This window comes from Crotalus tigris, unplaced genomic scaffold (assembly GCF_016545835.1).
Source record: "Crotalus tigris isolate CLP2741 ecotype Arizona unplaced genomic scaffold, ASM1654583v1 scf7180000019633.284382, whole genome shotgun sequence".
NCBI lineage: Eukaryota > Metazoa > Chordata > Lepidosauria > Squamata > Viperidae > Crotalus > Crotalus tigris.
The window spans coordinates 131,893-155,191 of record NW_024097630.1 but is presented as its reverse complement, the minus strand read 5'-3'; the positions used below and the strand labels follow the sequence as shown (position 1 = coordinate 155,191).

The 23,299-nt window shown below is 43.4% G+C and overlaps 1 protein-coding gene across 4 annotated transcripts in view; it reads right to left on the bottom strand.

Annotated features, from left to right (window-relative positions):
- The window catches only part of RAB30 (RAB30, member RAS oncogene family), a 41,183-nt gene that overhangs the window by 7,884 nt on the left and 10,000 nt on the right, over nucleotides 1-23,299 (bottom strand). For 2 of the 4 annotated variants that reach the window (XM_039363938.1, XM_039363941.1), the window contains exon 2: nucleotides 508-608. In XM_039363938.1, the coding sequence (XP_039219872.1) occupies nucleotides 508-600 (93 nt within the window). In that variant the 5' untranslated portion in view covers nucleotides 601-608. Of the gene's footprint in view, nucleotides 1-507; nucleotides 609-2,095; nucleotides 2,402-2,487; nucleotides 2,636-23,299 lie in introns of those variants that run through there. The other 2 variants (XM_039363940.1, XM_039363939.1) reach the window with 2 other exon arrangements.

Sequence of the window (23,299 nt, the reverse complement as noted above, 5' to 3'; positions counted from 1 at the left end):
ATGAAATAATAAAAAATGAAATGAAATAAAATGAAAAATAAATAAAATAAAGTAAAATAAAATAAAATAATATAAAATAATAAAATTAAATTAAATTAAATAATAATAAAATAAAATAATAAAATAAAATAATAAAACAAAACAAAACAAGTCTATGGAGATTCTCAGTCATGGCTGTCCCCAAAGTGCTTTTTCAAGAGGCAGCTGGATTTTCTTGTTTTTCTTTGAAGATGTTTTGGATGAGAAGCTAAAATGTCTTTTTTAAAAAAAACCCTAAGAAAGTCCAGTTGCTTTCTGAAAAAGCACCTTTGGGAAATAATAAATAAAGTAAAATAAAATATAAAATAAGAAAATAGAACAATAAAATAATAAAATAAAATATGGTATCACCTCCCATCAAAAGCAAATGGCTCAAATCCTCGGGGGGGGGAGAGGTGTCACGCCACATTCAATCTTTTCTCCCTGACATGCAGAAATATCTTACAAGGAAGGTGATTGACATCTTACCTGTGTGAATCGTCGCACTAAGCAGGTCTTCCCCACACCAGCGTTCCCGATTAAAACTATTTTGAAGAGAAAGTCATAATCTTCCATACTCATTTACCAAGCTGCAAGGAAAGAAGAAAAAGAGAACTGAAGAAATCCAGAAGGAGATAGATAGATAGATAGATAGATAGATAGATAGATAGATAGATAGATAGATAGGTTAAATGCTTCCTAACAGAAAAACGCCAGAGAATCTATGAAATGTTACAGGATTCGAAGCAAAATGATTAGGTCACAGTTCCAGTGGCTTTTTCGATGACAAACAGACTTTGCTCCTTCAACTGCACAGAACAAAGTTCATTGGATATTGGGGCTTTCTTCCAACGCTACAATATTTATTAAAATGTAAGCAAGAACAGTACTGCCAGTCCTCAACTTACGAATTGGGAGCAGAATTTCCAGGCAGTGGTTAAGTGAGCTGCACCTGATTTTACGAGCTTTTTTTTTTTTTTTTTTTTTTTTTTGCCACGTCGCACATATCCCCAGTCATGTCATCAAAATTTGGACACTTGGCAACTGGTAAGTATTTACCATGGTGGTACCATCCCAGGGTCACGTGATTGAGGCCTTCCCTGTTGACCTCCGACAAACAATGAGGGAAGCCGAAGTCGCTCAATAACGTGTCTCCCTTAACAATGACAATGATTCAATTCAAACTGAATTCATTCATTCAGCCAGCGTGCCTGGCTGAGGACTTCTGGGAGTTGAAGTCCACAAGTCATAAAAGGGCCAAGTTTGAAGACTCCTGACATAATGTGAGGGGGAAATAATGCTAACTCAGAAAAAGCTAACTCAACCTCGGCCATTTTAAGAGGTGTGGACTTCAACTCCCAGAATTCCTCAGCCAGGCATGCTGGCTGAGGAATTCTGGGAGTTGAAGTCCACACCTCTTAAAAGGGCCAAGTTTGAAGACCCCTGCTCTAGCTAAACCTGGATCAGACTAAGCTAGTACTTGGAAGAGAATTTTTAACAGGGAACACATCTGTGGGTCAAACCAGCAAGTCAAGAAAAATATATTGGAATAAGGCCATTACAAACCACTTTTGAAACCAAGGAATTCACCAGAAGCTTGAATCAAAGAAGACCCCACTCTCCACTCTTGTGGAAAACGCAAGGTTTAGCAGAGAGATTTATTGCGCAGGTTCAGAAGCAATCGCAACCAGCAATTCTGAACCCCGAGGGTGGGTTCAGACTTCAGTTTTATACTTTCTTTTTCTGAGGAACAAAAGACTACACATTCTAATACACATTGTGATACATTAGGTCCGTTTCTCACAGGCATACAATGGAGTGTTTTGCTACATACATTGTATCCAAATGTAATGCACATTAGGTTAGTCACATATTGCTAACACAGCATTATTCTAGTAATTATGCAGACACAATCATTATTTTAGTGATTTTTCATTAATTGTTCATTAATCCACATTACCACGGCTTATGGCCTTCCTTATAACAAACACACCAGCATCACACTGCTCGCTCTCTCGCTCTCTCTCTCTCTCTCTCTCTCTCTCTCTCCCTCTCTCCAAACTGGCTGGAGACACACCAAAGATGCTGATCTCTAACATGCATAAATTGTAATAGGTCTGCCAGCTGTTCTGCGCATCCAGAAGACGTGGGAGAAAAATGGCTCAGCAATCCTGGAAGCCTCGTAACCTTGCAAGAGCTGACATTTTCAAGACGTTTGTGAATCTGACCTTCTAGCTTTTCCTTCCTGCCGATAAGGACTTCCGTGTGACCAGCGTATCACAGAGGAAAGAATTCCGGGCTGGGAGGGTGAGGGTGATGGGAGTGAGAAACATTAGGAAGGGGGGAAAAAATTAGATGGCTGGTTGCTAATCTATGGGAAACTGAAGACAGAGAGAAAGGCCAGTCACGTACGGGAAGGGACCAGGGAGATTAGACATGGAATGTCCTCTCCACAGTGTAAATATTTACCCGGATTCTCTGGTTGCTGCAGATACATCTGGAATGCCACATCAAGGTTGTCCAAATGCTCCAGTTTGGCTAGGACAACAGAAGGCCCACAGTAAGGCTTCCAGAGGCCCAGGACAAGGAGAAAAGCAGACTTCTGCAGGCAGGATTGGTGAGACCCCACCTCAAATAATATATCTGATTCTGGTCACCGCCCTGTAAGGATTTAGACCAGGTAAAAGTAAAGGTTTCCCCTGTCCATCTTGTCTGATAAGGAAGGGAGGGAGGGAGGGAGGGAGAGAGGGAGGGAGGGAGGGAGGGAGGGAAGGAAAGGTGTATTGAAGGGAGGGAGGGGAAAGAAGGTGTGGATGAGGGAGGGGAAGGAAGGAAGGAAGGAAGGAAGGAAGGAAGGAGTGTGGATGAGAGGGAGAAAGGGAAGAAGGAAGGAAGATAGGTATATGGATGAGAGGGAGGGGAAGGAAGAAGTATGGATGAGAGGAAGAAAGGAAGGAATGTGTATGCATGAGAGGGAGGAGAAGGAAGGGAGGGAGGGAGGAGTATGGATGAGAGGGACAGGGGAAGGAAGGAAGGTGTATGGATGAGAGGGAGAGGAAGGAAGGAAGGGAGGAAAGAAAGAAAGAGGGAGAGAGAGAGAGAGAGAGAGAATGGGGAAAGAGGCAGGGAAAGAAAGAGAGTGAGAGAGAGAGAGAAAATGGGGGAAAGAGGCAGGGAAAGAGAGAGAGAGAATGGGGAAAGAGGCAGGGAAAGAGAGAGAGAGAGAAAATGGGGGAAAGAGGCAGGGAAAGAGGGAGAAGGAGAGAGAGAGAGAGAGAGAAAGAGAGAGAGAAAATGGGGGAAAGAGGCAGGGAAAGAGGGAGAGAGAGAGAGAGAGAGAAAATGGGGGAAAGAGGCAGGGAGAAGAGCAATAGAATGACTAAGAACCATGACCTACTGTATGAGGAGACTCTGAAAGAGTTGGGTAGTTTCACCTGGAGAATAGAAGATTGAGGAGGAACACAACCACACTTTTCGTACGTCTGAAGGGACATCCCAAAGAAGGCAGTGAAGACCTGCTTTCCATCATTTCAGCGCCTAAGGTTCAAGGTAATAGAACCAAGCTGCAGGAAAGCTGATTCTAATTCTTATTATAGCCTCTTAAGGAGGCTGAGGTAATATGGTACCAATTACAGGTAGTCCTTGAGTTATGACCGTAATTGAGCAATTACTCACGAAGGTCGTAAAGTGGATCACCAGGTGACCAGACCCGTTTTTATGATCTTGCTTGTGGCAGTTGGGTTAACCAAACGCAGCAGTTCATCCAGCTGCAGCAGTTGTTAAGCAAACCCGTTAACTATGGGTTGTTAACTATGGGCTGGTTTCTGCCAGCAATCAAATATTTTCTGGCAAAAATTTCATCAATTGCAGGCACATGATCAGGGTGTGCCAGTTGCCCGGTGCCCAAAATGCAATCACATGGTAGCAGAAGTGTGTGTGTGTGTGTGTGTGTGTGTGAGAGAGAGAGAGAGAGAGAGAGAGAGAGAGAGAGAGAGAGAGAGAGAGAGAGAGAGAGAGAATGTCAGAACTCTTGAGACCAAGTTATAAGTCCCTTTTAGGGGGTTCCATCGTAGCTTCAAACCGTTTGTGAATGACCAGTTCAGTATACACAGAATTGTGTTTCTCAACCTTGACAACAACAACAATAATAATAAAGTTGGAAGGGATCTTGGAGGTCATCTAATCCAATCCCTTGCTCAGGCAGGAAACCCTATACCATTTCGGACAAATGGCTGTCCAGTCTCTTCTTAAAAACTTCCAGTGTTGGAGCATTCACCGCTTCTGGAGGCAGGTTGTTCCACTGGTTAATTGTTCTCACTGTCAGGGAGTTTCCCCTTAGTTCTAGGTTGCTTCTCTCCTTGATTAGTTTCCATCCGTTGCTTCTTGTCCTGCCTTCAGGCGCTTTGGAGAATAGCTTGACTCCCTCTTCTTTGGGGCAACCCTTGAGATATTGGAAGACTGCTATCATGTCACCCCTAGCCCTTCTCTTCATTAAACTAGATATACCCAATTCCAGCAACCATTCCTTGTATGTTTTAGCCTCCAGTCCTCTAATCATCTTTGTTGCTCTTCTCTGGACTCTTTCTAGACCAGTGGTGGCAAACCTATGGCACAGGTGCCAAAGGCGGCACTCGGAGCCCTCTCTGTGGGCACACGCACCATCTCCCCAGCCCTGCCTCCTCCCACGGCCCCCTCCTCACCACCAGCCACCCCTGAGGAGAGTCACCCCTGGGCGCAGCCCACGCGAAGCAGTGCAGCCAAGGACATGGTAGCCAGGCAGCAGGGACAAGACTCTGCCCTTGCGCCCTGTTGTGTGCAGATGATGCTGCGGGGCATGGGCGGAGGGCGTGGCTGCCATGGCGCTGCTGGGCTGCCTGGGTGATCTGTGGCGGGCTGTGGAGGTGGTGGGTGGCCCAGTGGGCAGGCCGGAGCGGGGACGGGGGTGGGTGGCGGTTTTGGGGCACTTGGTCTCTAAAAGGTTCACCATCACTGTTCTAGAGTCTCAACATCTTTTTTACATCATGGTGACCCAAACTGGATACAGTATTAATATGTGGGAACTTTAACTCCCAGAATTCCCCCAGCCAGCATGCTGGCTGGGGGAATTCTGGGAGTTGAAGTCCACACGGCTTAAAGTTGAGGCGGTTGAAGAAGCAGACCTAGAGAAAGGTGGGTTATCCGTCGTTTTCTATGTTCAAGCAACGGGGATTGGTAATGGGTCCTCTCCAATTACTTATTCCCAATAATATCTAGATATTTTCTATATAGAAGAGATTTCGGTGCTCTCGGCAACTTAAAACCCAGATTTCTATCCTTTCCTAAGTTAAAAGCATGGAAAAGTACACTAATAATTAGATTTGGTGAAGCTGGAATTTCCCCCTCAACAATAATGAAACGGAACCCAGATGAAAACAAGCTTCCATTACGACTTTGGCTACAGAGAGAGGCAAATGTTTTACGATCCCAAAAAGCCAAATAATGAATGACTGCTGTTTCCATAATGTATTATATTCTCACTAATCGGTAATATCTCAGGGGTTGCCACAAAGAAGAGGGAGTCAAGCTATTCTCCAAAGTGCCTGAAGGCAGGACAAGAAGCAACGGATGGAAACTAATCAAGGAGAGAAGCAACCTAGAACTTTCCTGACAGTTAGAACAATTAACCAGTGGAACAACCTGCCTCCAGAAGCAGTGAATGCTCCAACACTGGAAGTTTTTAAGAAGAGACTGGACAGCCATTTGTCTGAAATGGTATAGGGTTTCCTGCTTGAGCAGGGGGTTGAACTAGATGACCTCCAAGGTCCCGTCCAACATCATCATCATCATTATTATTGGTTCTAAGTCACTTTTTTCAGTGCCGTTGCAACTTTGAATGGTCACTAAACAAACTGTCGTAAGTCGAAGACTACCTGTACATGACCCCGGGACGCTGCAACCATCATAAATATGAGTCCGTTGCCAAGCATCCGAATTTTGGTTGCATGACCATGGGGATGCCGCAACCATTGTTAAGTGTGAAAAATGGTCACTTTTTTCGTTGCCGTTGTAAGTTTGAACGGTCACTATACGAACTGTTGTAAGTCGAGGACTTCTAGAAACACACGCACACATTCGTTTGGCTTACTATTTATCTACATTCTGCATTAGAAGCATGCCACTGAGCCGCAGAACACTTTGCTGTGAGTAAGGCATTCCTTTTAGCGTTTATCTCAAAGTGCTTGTCAGGCGAATCGCCTCATCAGCTGACAGACTTGCAGTGTTTCTCAACCTTGACAATTTTAAGGCATGTGGACTTCAACTCCCAGAATTCCACAGCCAGCAATGCTGGCTGTGGAATTCTGGGAGTTGAAGTCCACATGCCTTAAAATTGTCAAGGTTGAGAAACACTGTGATAGAGGGACGCAAACAGGGCCTCGGCCTTCAAGCGTCTCAGTCCTCGCCCAGAGAATTCAGTCCAGAATCCAGTCTCAGCAGGATTCATCCACAGCCGACCTCAAAACCGTTTCTTTACTAGTTAGGGAGGAGTCCTCAGGAAATTGCCTAGGCCGGTGTTTTCCTCAGCTTTCGCAGCTTGAAAATATGGGGGCTTCTTCAGCCCCCAGAATGACCACTGTGGGCTGTATTGCTTTCTGGCTGCAAACTGAGGAGATGGATTCTATCTTTTTTTCTTTTTTAGGGAGAGGTTGCCTCAGCCAGCCGATGCTGGCATTTTACCTTCACAAGAATCCTGGGAAGCAAATGAAACAGAAGGCCTGTTTGCAATGGGGCATGATGCCATGCTTAGGGTAAACCACAGTTCTGGGATGTTTGGCACAGGGAGCAGCGGTTTGCCGATCCCTCTGTTGCAACTGATCAGCCCACATTTATTTCTCTCTCTCTCTCTTTCTTTCTTTCTTTCTTTCTTTCTTTCTTTCTTTCTTTCTTTCTTTCTTTTTCTTTCTTTCTTTCTTTCTTTCCTTCCTTCTTCCCTCCCTCCCATACATTTTCCTCTCCTTTCCTTTCCTCGTTTCCTTGCCTCTCATTTCCTCTCATTTCCTTTCCTCTCCTTTACTTTCTTTCCCTTATCTCATTATCCTTCTTGCCTTCCTGCCTTCCTCATTTCATTATCCTTCCCGCCTTCCCTCTCTCCTCGGCCCGTCTTTTCAAACCAAAGGCACCATTTCAACACATTTCCCCCCCAGGAATGTTCTCTTTTTCCTTCGCTTCTGTTCCATCACTGAATTGTCTGTCACACCTGCCGCAAACTTAAACCTCTAGGTAGAAAACATCCCTTGGCTCCATTCGCTGAGAAAAGTATATGTTTATTAGAGGTCAAGTGTCTTGCAGTAATGCGTAGCCAGAACTGAGACTTGCCCACCAAAATGCATAGGTTATACACTTTACCCTCCTTTCCCGTCTTTCATTTCCCACCCTAAGGTGACCAATTAAAACCCTGCAAGCTGTTTTTCTAACGGCCAGCCAGGTGTGCTCTGGTATGCTTCTCCCTCCTTCTTCCAGCTAGGCAACCTTGAAGCAGCTTCTCAAGAAGACACAGCAACTACTTTCGCTTTCCCAAGCATATCTCCCTTCATCCCACTTCTCCCTAGTACAGGGGTGTCAAATTCAATTTCACTGAGGGCCACATCAGCATTGCGGTTCCCTTGGGGGGGCCGGTTGAGTGTGGCCAGAGTGGGCACAGCCTACTGGGTGTGCGTGGAAGGAGTGGGTGTGGCCTACTGGGTGGGCGTGGCCAGTTCTACATCATTCGTGTCAAGGGGGCCTGTGGGGGCAGGAGTGGGACAGATCTGAGGGTCTCTGGCAGAAGGGGGTGGGACCGGGGCAAGTGCCAAGATGGCCACCACAAAATTGTACACTGGCTACAAGCCGGCCTGGACCAGGGCAAGGCAGCAGGGGCCGTTCCCTGTTTCCAGGATGGCTTCGCGGGCCACATGAAACCACTTCACAGGCCGCATCCAGCCCCTGGGCCTTGTGTTTGACATGTCTGCCCTAGTAGTTCATGGCAGACTCTCACCGCATATCAGCGAAGCACAAGCAAGCATGAGATGGCAGCTGACATTGTCCTTCTGAAATCGTATATGTAAGACTGGGGTGGGGCAGTGGTGGGATTCAGCTGGTTCGCACCACTTTGGCAGAACCAGTAGCTATTTTTTTTGTTGCTCAGGCCCAGAATGGACTTCCGGAAGCGGCATCCACACAGAGAACCGGTTGTTCACATATTTGAATCCCATCCTGCCAACAAAAGTGCATATAGTATAGTCACGGCCATGGTTTTCCCAGTTGCAATGTATGACTGTGAAAGTTGGACCATAAGAAAGGCTGAGCACCAAAGAATGGAGGCCTTTGAACTCTGGTGCTGGAGAAGACTCCTGAGAGTCCCCTGGACTGCAAGGCGATCAAACCAGTCAGTCCTAGAGGAGATCAACCCTGACTGCTCTTTAGAAGGCCAGATCCTGAAGTTGAAACTCAAATACTTTGGCCACCTAATGAGAAGGAAGGACTCACTGGAGAAGAGCCTGATGCTGGGAAAGATGGAGGGCAAGAGAAGAATGGGACGACAGAGAATGAAGTGGCTGGATGGAGTCACTGAAGCAGTAGGAGTGAACTTCAAGGGACTCCAGAAGATGGTAGAGGACAGGAAGGCCTGGAGGAACGTTGTCCATGGGGTCACAATGGGTCTTCAACCTTCACAACTAACAACAACAACACTGGGGTGGAGGGATATCTGTATATTATTTATAGCAGTGTTTCTCAACCTTGATCACTTTGAGCTGTGTGGACTTCAACTCCCAGCACAGCTAGCTGGGGAATTCTGGGAATTGAAGTCCACACAGCTTAAAGTGACCAAGGTTGAGAAACACTGATCTTTAGTAATGTTGGTTTGCTCTGCTATGTCTAATTGGGCTTCAAACCAGTTGTTTGCTCATGTGTACAGAGCACAAAGTCATATGATAGAAATCCTGTAAGAGAAATGAAATTTAAAAAAATCACTCTTTGATTATCCATTTTTTAATCTAAATTTATATCTATTTCCTTTTTTTCCTTTGAAAGCTTATTTTACTTCTATGGAGGGCTCCAAAATGTTTGCAATATTTATCTGGGTAATTTCTGGAGCTGTTGCCTATTTAAAGATATATTGCCTGATTAACCACTGCTTTTGAGTTATTGTTTTAATAAAATCTGCTTATGTTTGCAAAGAAAGCAGAAGGGTGAAGAAGCTCCAAGGAAGAAAAACGTATTTGGTTCCTTGTTTCATTTTACTCTGTCGTCTTTCCTCTTTTGAGTTTTAAAATGGCCTGAAAAGCGAAGCCTTTTTCGGCAACCAGTTAATTAGAGGGCACTTTTAAAAAATTGATTTTAAAATGGAAACTTAATGAGAAAAAGATTAAGGCTGGCCACAGAGACCTTTTTTGGGTTTTTCTAAGGCGAAATGGAGAGGTTGGTGGGAAAGATCTTCCTTCTTAATGCAGGTGGAAGAGCTGGGCAGGCGTGTGATGGGGAGCTGTGAGATTTGCAAATTCGTAATAGTTGTTATATTGACTGACAGACGGGCTAAGAATAAACCATTCAAATATTTCCTTGTGATACGGCTTATCTGCAGGCGAGGGACTCAAAAAAGATGGCAATTGCAACTGTATGATCAAAACCCCTTCCCTGTTTTTAGGTGTTTCTCAACCTCAGCAACTTTTAAGTTGTAGATGGGAGGGAGGGAGGGAGGGAGGGAGGGAGGGAGGAAGGAAGGAAGGAAGGAAGGAAAACAAAGGGAAAGGGGGAAGGAAGGAAGGAAGGAAGGAAGGAAGGAAGGAAGGAAGGAAGGAAGGAAGGAAGGAAAAAGGAGAGGGAGAGGGAGGAAGGAAGGAAGAAAAACAAAGGGAGAGAGGAAGGAAGGAAAACAAAGAGAGGGGAAGGAAGGAAGGAAAAAAGAGAGGGAGAGAGGGAGGAAGGAAGGAAGAAAAACAAAAAGGAAGAGGGGAAGGAAGGAAAACAAAGAGGGGAAGGAAGGAAGACAAAGAGGGAGAGGAAGGAAGGAAGGAAGGAAGGAAGGCAAAGCGGGAGGGAGGGAGGAAGGAAGACAAAAAGGGAGAGGGAGGGAGGAAGGAAGAAGGAAGGAAGGAAGGCAAAGAGGGAGGAAGGAAGGAAGGAAAACAAAGAGGGAGAGGGGAAGGAAGGAAGGAAGGAAGGAAGGAAGGAAGGAAGGAAGGGAGGGAGGGAGGAAGGAAGGCAAAGCGGGAGGGAGGAAGGAAGGAAGACAAAAAGGGAGAGGGAGGGAGGAAGAAGGAAGGAAGGAAGGAAGGAAGGAAAACAAAGAGGGAGAGGGAAAGGAAGGAAGGAAGGAAGGAAGGAAGGAAGGAAGGAAGGAAGGAAGGAAGGAAGGAAGGAAGGAAGGAAGGAAGGCAAAGCCCAACTTCTTTCCTTCCCTGTTATCCATTTCTTGGGCTCTTCAGTTTAACTCTTCAGTGTTCTGTTCTGGGAAATGGGTATTTTGTTATGTTCCAGAGATTCAAAGGCACGGCTTTGGTATTTATGGTAGAGCACAGAACCTAGTCTTGTTTCCCAGTTTTCTTGAAAAAGAGGTTTGTACAACACCCTACCCCCCCCCCTTGGCCTCTTTCCTAAAGATCAGAAGTTCTTCAACTCTTAGAAAGGGTCCATGGCTCTGATGTTTTGAGGCTTCCCAGTTTATCTACAAGGTCAGCCTGGACATCAAAAAGACAGATTTCTCTATCAAGGCTCCAATATTTGGCCTCGGGTTTAAAGGAATTTTGTCTAGCACCCTTCCTGTCTCTATTCTACATTGCACACTGCTACGCTCAAATATTGCATTAAGCCACAGTTAAAACAAGCCAAACTGTGGCTTGAAAACTCGGGGGGGGGGGAAATCCTGTTATATGTGAACCTAGGGCCATGTCCCATTTGGAATATTTTAATTCTAATTTAGTTTTAACTCGTTTCAGTGAGTTGGACAGGTGTTTTTTTTTTAAAACTGGGCTTATTCTATTTTATGTGCAGCATGTTTTATTAATGCGACATGTTTAAAGTCGCATGAATTATTACTTTTAGCTCATCCTACAGTCAGACTGGATCTGGCATTTTTGTCCGCCTATCAAGTCCTTCCCAAGAACCTGGGACAGGCAGATTTTCCTTGCTTGATTGGGTTAAAGATATTGTCCCGGGATGGATTAGTATGCTGGCTAATGAAACCACCTCTTCCTTTTGCAAATCCTGGCCCAATCTTTCATCCTGGGTGAAACTTTTGGATAATTAATATTTTCCTTATAATCTTTCTGGGGAACTTCGCCCCCTTGTGGAAGATATAGACATTTGATTACCTGACATTTACAGGTAAGTCCGTCCCTTACAACTATTCATTTAATGACCAAAGTTGCAACAGTGCTGAAAAAAGTGATTTATGACCGTTTTTCACACTTAACGACTGTTGCAGCCTCCCCGTGGTCACCTGGTCAAAATTCAGACATTTGGCGACTGACTCATATTTATGACGGTTGCAGGGTCCCGGGGTTATGTCATCACATTTCGCAACCCTCTCCCAGTGGAGAAGCCAGATTCACTTAACAACCATGTGTGGGAAGTTAGCCCCCCAGAGAAGGAAATATTAAAAGGGCAGAAAATTATATTTCCTCCAAGAATCTTAAAGAGACAGAAAAGCATGCCCAGTTTTCCTTGATAGCCCCAGGTCTCCCTCCCCCAAGTAGAAGCCAGTTCTGTACAAATGCAGATGTAAATTATCAGGAAAGTTGGAGCTAGAAGCTTAGGAAGACAAAGACACCTAAAATCTGCATACCCCACCCAAACTCTAAGAAGCATTAGTCCCAGCGCCAGGGAAGCAGGATATGACCTTTGGTCATAATAGAACTAACCCATCACCATCAGAATACCAGGAAAGCACACTCAGACTCAGGTCAAAGTTCATGCCACAGGAACAGGAAGCAACTCCAAACAAAAGGCTCCAGAGGGTATAAAAACCCAAATCCCACATGTGCTCAGCCCTTTTTTCTCTCCTCTTTCCTGCCAGAACCATCTTTCTATCTGGCTCTTCAATAAACTGCAACCTTCTTTCTAAAGCAGTCGCCATGTTGTTTATCCCCGGCTTGGACTGGACCATGATGAAGACTTTTCTTTCAACACATGCAACTAACTTAACAACTGTGGCAATTTGCTTAACAACTGTGGAAAGAAAGGTCGTAAAATGGGGCAAAATTCACAACAACTTTCGCTTTGCCACAGAAATTTTGGGCTCAATTGTCATAAGTTGAGGACTGCCTGTATTACACTCATGGACCAGCATAAAAAGTTGTGTGGGTATCCATTGTTTATAAATCTTTGCAAATTAAAAAGGCAGCGCCTAGGTCAGAGGTAGGCAACCTTGGCTCTTTTATGACTCGTGGACTTCAACTCTCAGAATTTCTGAGCCAGCCATGCTGAGGGAAAAGGGAAAGGTTTCCAAGTTGAGCCATGCTGGCTCAGGAATTCTGGGAGTCATGGAAGTCCATGAGTCATAAAAGAGCCAAGGTTGCCTACCCCTGGCCTAGGTGAATCTGAAAGATTTTGCCATGGAAAGGAGACCACCAGGAAACCGTGTGGATGAAACCTCTGGAAGAGGGTCACAGCAAACTCTGTTGCCCTCTGCCACCAAAACTAAAGGATATATCTGTATTGCCAACAAATGCCACCCAATACCTCTATTTTATGACGTGTCAGAAGCTTACTCTGCTCTCTCCTCGCAGTTCCAATGTTGGCAAAGCAAGGGGAAAGAAAGCATATTTTTTGCTCAAGGTTGCATAAGGACGAAGGAGATAAAGGCTCTATTTACTCTCCAACAGCTGATAGCATGATAAATCTTTTAATAAGTAATTATCGCTGCCTATACTTCCCATATATTGTACCCCTTGGACCAGCCCCATCAGCAGTCTGCACACGCATGCAAAGAAATCATTGTGTGTCCAGGAGGGGCTTAGTCAAATAAAGTTGCAAATCAAGCTGGATTAAAAAAAAAAATCTCCTGTGATATTGTTGGGATGGCTTGTATGAGGAAAAAAACTTAAATACTTCACTGTAATTAACTCTTAAGAAAATCTTAACAGGTAAAAAGTGTTTTTGAACATTGTGGGGAAAATAGATTTAAATAACAACTTTAAAAACAGGACGATAAGGGGATTAAGATGATTAATTAGAAAAAAAGCTTCACATTGATGTGGTGGTTATTTGTAGAAATACTAGAAAAATGTTTATATTCAATGGTTTATCTATTAAAATACTAAGAAATGTGCTAATTTAAAGTTGCTAAATGAGAATATTATCAGAAGAAGAGAAAATCAAGGAAAGCGACTATGTGGATTACGGAATTATAGAAACTAATTATATATATATATGTTTTCTGAGGTTTTTGCGGGTGTTTGTATGTAGGTCTTTGGTTATTCGGGTTTTCTCCCACGTAAAATTGGAAGTGTCTTGGTGACGTTTAGACGAAGTCCCATTCGTCATCTTCAGGCTGGTGTTTTCGGCTTCGTGCTTCACGAAGCCGAAAACACCAGCCTGAAGATGACGAATGGGACTTCGTCTAAACGTCACCAAGACACTTCCAATTTTACGTGGGAGAAAACCCGAATAACCAAAGACCTACATACATACATATTTAAAAAAATATATCTGCTGGTTCATTCCAACGGTTCTGTTTTGAAATAAAAAGCGCGAAAAAGGCAAGACAGAGATCAGATCGTGGAACTCCAGCTTTTCAATACAGGTAATCCTTGACTTACAGCCATTTGTTTAGTGACTGTTAGAAGTTACAACAGGACTGAAAAAAACGACTTATGACCGTTTTTCAGACTTACGACTGCTGCGCCGGCCTCACGATCACGTGATCAAAATTCTGACGCTTGGCAACCAGTTCTATTTATGATGGTTGCAGTGTCCCAAAGTCATCTGATCCCCTTTTGCGACAAGCAAAGTCAACGGAGGAAGCAGATTCGCTTAACGACGATGTTACTAGCTTAACAAAGGCAGTGATTCACTTAACAACTGTGGCAAGAAAGGTTGCAAAATGGCGCAAAAACTCAAATAACAACAGTTCAACGTAGAAACAAAAACATTGGACTCAAAATTGTGGCGGTAATTCAAGGATTACCTGTACATATAATTGGGGCAAAACTCACTTAGCAAGAGAAATTTGGGCTATTAAGGTCGTATGTCAAGAACTACCTTTCAGCTCTACTCCTTGTTTGATTCAATCCAAGCTCTTCCATCAAAGAGTCCATATTTTCCAAAATGTCTGAAAGCAGGACAAGAAGCAATGGATGGAAATGAATCAAGGAGAGAAGCAACCTAGAACTAAGGAGAAACTTCCTGACAGTGAGAACAATTAACCAGTGGAACAACCTGCCTCCAGAAGCGGTGAATGCTCCAACACTGGAAGTTTTTAAGAAGAGACTGGGTAGCCATTTGTCCGAAATGGTATATAGGGTTTCCTGCCTGAGCAGGGGGTTGGACTAGATGACCTCCAAGGTCCCTTCCAACTTTACTACTACTACTACTACTACTATTATTATTATTATTATTATTATTATTATTATTATTATTATTATACTCATTAAGAACCCTAAAAAGCTGGGTTAGGCTCAGAAGCAGAAACTGGGCCACAATAGGTGGGAGACTGGCAGCCCTGCTTGCTGAAAGTCTCTGGTCCAATTATGTCCTTGGCATCAAAAAAAGAGGTGAATCAGGCCGTTTCATCAAAATGCAAGGCAGGATTTGCTTGCCTCTGCAACCAGGCAACAGGCAAACACACCTCCTTAAGCACAAAAAGTCTTTTTGGGTCAACTTTCCTCCTTCTCGCCTCCACAGAACTCCATTAAATACACCGTACTAAAAGCACACGGGATATTCAGCATTTTGACGCTCACTCTAGAAGTTCTTGCAAAGAGAAAACCGGCACCAGGGGGGGTAGCGCCGGCTCCCCTGAGCTTGTCTAAGGATGCACGTCATCCTCGACTTGTAACAATTCATTTAGTGATTGTTCAAAGTCGTTATTCGAGAGGCTCCCTTAGATCACTCCAATAGAATAGAATAGAATAGAATAGAATAGAATAGAATAGAATAGAATAGAATAGAATAGAATAGAATAGAATAGAAAATATGGAATGGAATGGAATAGAATAGAATAGAACAGGAATAGAACAAGAATAGAACAGAACAGAATAGAAAATATGGAATGGAATGAAATGGAATGGAATGGAATAGGGAATGGAATGGAATGGAATAGAACAGAATCAGAACAGAATAGAATCAGAACAGGAATAGAACAAGAATAGAACAGAACAAGAATAGAACAGAACAGAACAGAAGAGAACAGAACAGAACAGAACAGAATAGAATAGAATAGAACAGAATAGAAAATATGGAATGGAATGGAATGGAATGGAATGGAATAGAATAGAATAGAATAGAATAGGGAATGGAATGGAACAGAACAGGAATAGAACAGAACAGAAAATATGGAATGGAATGGAATGGAATGGAATGGAATAGAATAGAATAGAATAGAATAGAATAGAATAGAATAGAATAGAATAGAATAGAATAGAATAGGGAATGGAATGGAATAGAATAGAATAGAATCAGAACAGGAATAGAACAAGAATAGAACAGAACAAGAATAGAATAGAACAGAACAGAATAGAAAATATGGAATGGAATGGAATGGAATGGAATAGGGAATGGAATGGAATGGAATGGAACAGAACAGGAATAGAACAGAACAGAATAGAAAATATGAAATGGAATGGAATGGAACGGAACGGAATAGAATAAAATAGAATAGAATAGGGAATGGAATGGAATGGAACAGAACAGGAATAGAACAGAACAGAACAGAATAGAAAATATGGAATGGAATGGAATAAAATAGAATAGAATAGATAACCTTTATTATCATTTTTTCCTGTGGGCACAATGGCACACATTAAAAATGAAATTTAGCTGCTTGCTCTCAAAGTGTACACATACATAACACACATTTAAACATACTATATACAACATATGTGTAGACCTACATTCTTACATATAAGTAACATATAAATATTAATCACTGTCCATCTTGAATACGTAAGGGAAGGAGGAAGTTTTAGAGTTCACAAGGTTAATACTGTATACATACGTTTTCTCCTACCCTTTCTCTGCTTAATAACATAGCTCTGTGTGTATGTACGTGTGTGTGTGTATGTTGGTTGCAAACTTGGCTGTTCTGCTCTCTTAACCCTGCACCCAGCTCGAGGGGGGCAGCAGACCAGCGCCCCCGTATGCATTCCGCAAAGTTGTGCCACGTGAAGCTTTCTGCAGCAGCTAAATTGCAATGCCAGAGCCTAAAAAAAAAATTAAAGATTTGTCTAGAGAACAGCGCTTGACTCTCCTGAGCCAATTGGGCATTTTCCAGGGTCAAAATGGAACAGATTGCATCATGAAAGGAGGGGCAGAGAAGGCGGAGACCCTAGGGGGGGGGGGAGTTTGCATCTGGAATCCGAACAATTTGCCTATCGTACCCCCTTCTTTAAATGGCTCCAATCCTGTTGAGCTATTCTAAGAACTGAATGGTGCAGCAATTTCCAACCGGAGATTTCCATGCGCTGCAAAAACCTGCAAAGCTGCATAAATTAGTCCGCATCCTTGGGACTGGGGATGAAAACAGGGAAGCTAGATCTCCGTGAAAAGGGGAAAAAAGCTGAAAAAGAGACTTTTCTTTCCTGGCTGCTTCAAGCAGCAAGCAATGGGGAGAGACTGTAGGGAGATTGAGAAGGGAGGAAAAAAAGGAAGTTGACATAAATCAGGGCAACCTTGGCTCTTTTATGACTCGTGGACTTCAACTCCCAGAATTCCTGAGCCAGCCATGCTGAGGGGAAAGGGAGAGGTTTCCAAGCTGAGCCATGCTGGCTCAGGAATTCTGGGAGTTGAAGTCCATCAGTCATGAAGAGGCTATAGTTCCCCCATTCTGGCTCAGGAATTATGGGAGTTGAAGTCCACCAGTCATGAAGGGGCTATAGTTCCCCCATGCTGGCTCAGGAATTCTGGGAGTTGAAGTCCACAAGTCATGAAGGGGCCAAAGTTTCCTCATGCTGGCTCAGGAATTCTGGGAGTTGAAGTCCATGAGTCATGAAGGGGCCATAGTTCCCCCATGCTGGCTGAGGAATTCTGGGAACTAAAGACCATAAGTCATGAAGGGGCCAAAGTTTCCCTCGTGCTGGCTCAGGAATTCTGGGAGTTGAAGTCCGCGAGTCATAAAAGAGCCAAGGTTGCCTACCCCTGACATAAACAGTCAAGAGATAGAAATCAAATCAGCTAATACTTTATCGCATAATTGGAAACCCAGAGAAGGCGATGAGAACCTTGGGAAGCAATGTTTCGTATCATTTCTAAAGTCTCAACCTTGATAAACTCATTATAACAGCCAGTTTGGTGGATTAGTCAAGATGCTGGCCTAGAAACTAGGTGGCTGGCAGTTCTAGTTCCTCCTTAGACATCAAAGCGGTCCGCGTGACTTTAGGCCAATCACCAGGTGACAATGAGTTCTAGTCCTGCTTTAGGGATAAAAGTCATCTGAGTGACTCACCGGGAGATGGTGAGTTCTAATCCCACTTTAGGCATAAAACCAGCCAGGTGACCTTGGGCCAAATACTAGGAGACCAAACACCAGGAGACTGAGAGTTCTAGTCGCACCTTTGTCAATAAAACCAGCCAGGTGACCTTGGGCCAAGCACCAGGAGACTGAGTTCTAATCCTGCCTTAGCCATGAAAGCCAGCTGGGTGACTTTGGGCCAGTCACTCACTCTCAGCCCAAGTCAGCTCACAGAGTTGTTACTGTAGGGAAAATAGAAGGAAAAAGGTAGCAAAAGGAGATAACATGACCCCGGGACACCACAACCATCATAAATAGGAACTAGTTGCCAAGCATCCAAATTTTGATCAGATGACTATGGGGATGCCACAACTATTCTTAGCATGAAAAACATTTATAACTCACTTTTTTTTCAGTGTTGTTGTAACTTCCAACAGTCACTAAGTGAACATTTGTAAGTCAAAGACTACCTATAGGGACTATCCTCCTTTCCCCGACTAATACAAGATAGATAGATAGTTGATAGATAGATAGATAGATAGATATAAAGAGATAACCTTTATTGCCATTTTTACTGTGGACACAATGGCGCATTAAAAATGAAATTTAGTTGCTTCCTCTCAAAGTGTACGCATACATAACACACATTTAAACATACTATATACAACATATGTGTAGACCTACATTCTTACATATAAGTAACATACAAATATTAATCACTGTCCATCTTGAATACATAATGGAAGGAGGAAGTTTTAGAGTTCACAATACTGTATACATACGTTTTCTCCTACCCTTTCTCTGCTTAATAACGTAGCTCTGTGTGTATATACGTGTGTGTGTATGTTGGTTGCAAACTTGGCTGTTCTGCTCTCTTAACCCTGCACCCAGCTCGAGGGGGGCAGCACATTAAAAATGAAATTTAGTTGCTTCCTCTCAAAGTGTACGCATACATAACACACATTTAAACACACTATATACAATATATGTATAGACCTACACCCTTACATATAAGTAACATATAAACATTAATCACTGTCCATCTTGAATATATAATGGAAGGAGGAAGCTTTAGAGTTCACAAGGTTAATGCTGTATGGAATGAAACTATGGCTTCATCCCAAACGTTCTGCTTCGGATACTACAAAGCCCCCTCCTCCCAGAAGATAACAAGGAAAACAGGTCGTGAAGAGGATGTATAGCATCCCAGACAATCTTACAGACCCTGCTCAAGGAACGCCGTGTACTGGATGGGAGGGAGGGAACTGCCAATAATCTTTTCTACCGTCCTCACCACTCTCTGCACCGCCTTCCTGTCCGAAGCAGTGAAGCTTCCAAACCAGACTGTGAGAGTTAGGAATAGGTGAGTCAGTTAACAGTTAATTTCATAAATGGCAACTCGACCCACACATTAGAAATTTGAGAAGAAACATTTCACATCATTCAAGGTGCCTTAATGAACTCGCTATAAATTCAGGCTGGACCATTCTTTTTACTGTCCTCACCCTTCTGTATTTACCCCCAGATTAGGCATTCAAGATAGCTGCCTAAAATCTCTGGGGTTCTTGCTTCCTTGATTTTGCCTAGCTGAGCGGAGCTTCTACAGCCAGTTCTCTAGTTAGGACCATTATGGAATTAGCCCACCAGGTCCTAACTTGGATTCCCTTATGTGGCTGACAAAATTTTACAGGCTTTTTGGCAGCGGTCACCAAGCAAAAAGCGACCACTGCAGCCATTAAGCAAATGCTGTGGTTGTTAACTGAATCAATAGCTTGCTATGGGTGCACGTTTTACTGAAAACTGGGAGTAAATGCTGGTTTTCCAGCAAAGCCAGGATTATATTAGCCTTTTTGGCTGCCACCGCACACTGATCTCAAAACCCCAGCAAAGGAAAAGGCAGAGAGAAAAAAAAAATCAAGAGTGTAATTCAAGGTTTCCCACTGGGTTACACTGCCTGAAGACCCATTGATGTACAGGTGGACCTTAACTTACCAACATTTGTTTAGCAACCGTTTGAAGTTAAAATGGTACTGAAAAAAGTGACTGACAGCCAGCCTTTGCAGTTAATGATCATCGTAGTATCCCTAGGGTCATCGGATCAAAATTTGGGTGCTTTGCACCCAGCAGGTTTCTCCAAAAATAAGACTCAACCTGAAAATAAGCCCCAGTTAAGATCGTCAGCCAGACACACGCGTATAGTACCGTATTTTCCCGAATATAAGATCTAACTGGAAAATAAGCCCTAATGCGTCTTTTGGAGCAAAAAATAATATAAGACCCGGTCTATTTTTGGAGAAATGAGGTATTTACAACAGTTGCAGGGTCCCAGCCAGTTTCTCACAACCAAAGTCAAGGGGGGGGGGGAGAAGCTAAATTCACATTTCTGTTTAGCCGATGTCTTGCAGCAGCTGCTAAGTTTTCAGTCTGTGTAAACTATCATCACCACCATCATGGAATGCTCTACACACAGTTTCTTAAACCACAAGTCCAGCTTCTGAAGCTAAACCAACCACGTAATTGCAGGAATTCCTGCTGATTTCTGCTGGAACAGACATGACCTATAGCTTAATTTTTCCGCAATGCCACTGACATAAACAAACTTCAAACCCAGCTATACATTCTGTAGAATAACAGAATAATAGACTTGGAAGAGACCTTGGAGATCTTCTAGTCCACCCTCCTACACAAGCAGGAGACTACTGTACCAGGGGTCTTCAAACCTGGCCCTTTTATGACTTGTGGACTTCAACTCCCAGAATTCCTCAGCCAGGCACGCTGGCTGAGGAATTCTGGGAGTTGAAGTCCACAAGTCATAAAAGGGCCATAGTTCCCCCATGCTGGCTGAGGAATTCTGGGAGATGAAGTCCACAAGTCATGAAGGGGCCATAGTTCCCCCATGCTGGCTGAGGAATTCTAGGAGTTGAAGTCCACAAGTCATAAAAGGGCCATAGTTCCCCCATGCTGGCTGAGGAATTCTGGGAGTTGAAGTCCACAAGTCATAAAAGGGCCATAGTTCCCCCATGCTGGCTGAGGAATTCTGGGAGTTGAAGTCCACAAGTCATGAAGGGGCCATAGTTCCCCCATGCTGGCTGAGGAATTCTGGGAGTTGAAGTCCGCAAGTCATGAAGGGGCAATAGTTCCCCTATCCTGGCTCAGGAATTCTGGGAATTGAAGTTCGCAAGTCATGAAGGGGCCAAAGTTCCCCCATGCTGGCTCAGGAATTCTGGGAGTTGAAGTCCACAAGTCATAAAAGGGCCATAGTTCCCCCATGCTGGCTGAGGAATTCTAGGAGTTGAAGTCCACAAGTCATGAAGGGGCCAAGTTTAAGACCCCTGACCTAAATAAATAAATGAAGCCCTCGACTTTAGGAGCCAAGATTGGAACCAGAATTTTCTGTCACTAAGCAAAGGGGGTTGCTGAGTGAGTTGTGCCCAATTTTACAACCTTTCATGCCACCGTTTGTTAAGCGAATCACTGCAGTTATTAAGTGAATCCTGTGGTCATTAAGCAAATCCAGCTTCCCGCTCCCCTCCCCCTCCGGTTGACTTTGCTTGTTGGAAGCTGACTAAGAAGTTTGCACATGAGTCTAGGATGCTACACTTGTCGTAATTACATCCTGGTTGCTAAGTTATTGTTGTTGTTGTTGTTGTTGATGATGATGATGATGATAATAATAATAATAATAATAGCAGCAGCAGCTGGAAGGGACCTTGAGGTCTTCTAGTCCAGCCCCTGCTCAAACAGGAGAACCTATACCATCTCAGACAAGTGATTGTCTAGTCTCTTCTTTAAAGCTTCTAGTGATTGAGCGCCCATGATTTCTGGAGCTGTAACTCGAGGACAATCTGTAAAGCAGTTATCTGACAGTTCAATCTCATCTTATCTACTTGAAATAAAACCCACTGGATTTAGTGGGATATAATCAAAATAAGTTAAAGAAAATGGGTAACTTGCTTTGTCAATAATATAATACAATATTATCCTGAAGGTCTAAGAAAGAGGGTGAAGTTACTAAAGGAAACCAGCCCACAAGACTGCAGAAACAGAAATAACATTACACAAGTATACGAACAACATCTGTTCCATTTGGATTTGACAATTGGACCCACCCTTTTTCCTAAAGTCTTCGCATAGTTTTCTCCTATTCACATTTTCAAAACTTGTCAAGGAAGTCTCATATTATCCACTTTGGAAGCAACATTGGCCAGTTTTTCTCCTTTTTAGCCAAGAGGGAGAATTTAAAAAAATAAAATAAAATCAGAGCACAAAGAGGAAAAAAAAAAATCTAGGGAAGACTAAGGACGGAGTCTTTAATTGTTCTTCTTTAAAGAAAATAAGAGGAAGGAAAGGAAAAGAGATCAGATCTCATATCAACAAAAGGCACTTTTTAATACATAAGAACGGCACGTAGAAGATCAAAAGTGATATCAAACTGTATGTAACACCAAATTAGCCTGGGGGGGTGGGTGGGCTGCTGTGGCAGTGTTTACAAATTTTCAGGACCTCAAAGAAAAGGGGATGTCATTGTTCACTCAGCTCTTGTGTCACGCAATCTCTCTTTCTCTCTCACACACACACACACACAAGAGAAGTTTGCCAAGGGACAAAACAATGTCAGTTACACAAGGGAAGAATGCAAATAAATCTCTGCGGTCATAACAAGAAACAGCAGCTGGAAGGGATCTGGCTTTGAGCACATGGATTCAATTCCAGCTATCCCCACACAGCAAAGGAACACGGCTCAGGAACCGATGCCAAACAATTCCACAAACTGCAGATTACACAACACCCTGATGTCCAGTGCATTTCTGCTCCCGAGGTAAAGCTGCTAAATCTAACCTAAACTCTGAATAAACATGATTTAACAGAATAACAGATTTGGAAGGGACCTTGGAGGTCATCTATTCCAACCCCCTGCTCAGGCAGGAAACCCTATACCATTTCAGAGAAATGGCTGTCCAGTCTCTTCTTGAAAACTTCCATTGTTGGAGCATTCACCGCTTCTGGAGGCAGGTTGTTCCACTGGTTAACTGTTCTGACAGGAAGTTTCTCCTTAGTTCTAGGTGGCTTCTCTCCTTGAATAGTTTCCATCCGTCGCTTCTTGTCCATTTGTTTATTCAAATGCAGGTAGTCGTCATTTATGACAATTGATCCCATAATTTCGGTTGCTAAGTGAGACAGTTGTTAAGTGAGTTTTGCCTCGTGTTATGACTTTTCTTGCCTCAGTTGCGAAGTGAATCACTGCAGTGGTTAAATTAGGAAATTGTTAAGTGAATCAGGCTTCCCCGCTGACTTTTGATTGTCAGGTCACAAGAGGAGAATCACATGATACGGGACACTGCAACTGTCATAAATATGAAACCAGTTGCCAAGCATCCAAATTTTGATCACGTGACCATGGGGATGCTGCAACGGCCATCATTGTGAAAAATGGTCGTAAGTCACTTTTTTCGGTGAGGTTGCAACTTTGAATGCTCACTAAATGAATTGTTGTAAGTCGAGGACTACTTGCAACAAGAAGTAAGGGATGGAAACTGATCAAGGAGAGGAGCAACCTGGAACTAAGGAGAAACTTCCTGACAGTGAGAACAATTAACCAGTGGAACAACCTGCCTCCAGAAGTTGTGAATGCTCCAACACAGGCAGTTTTTAAGAAGA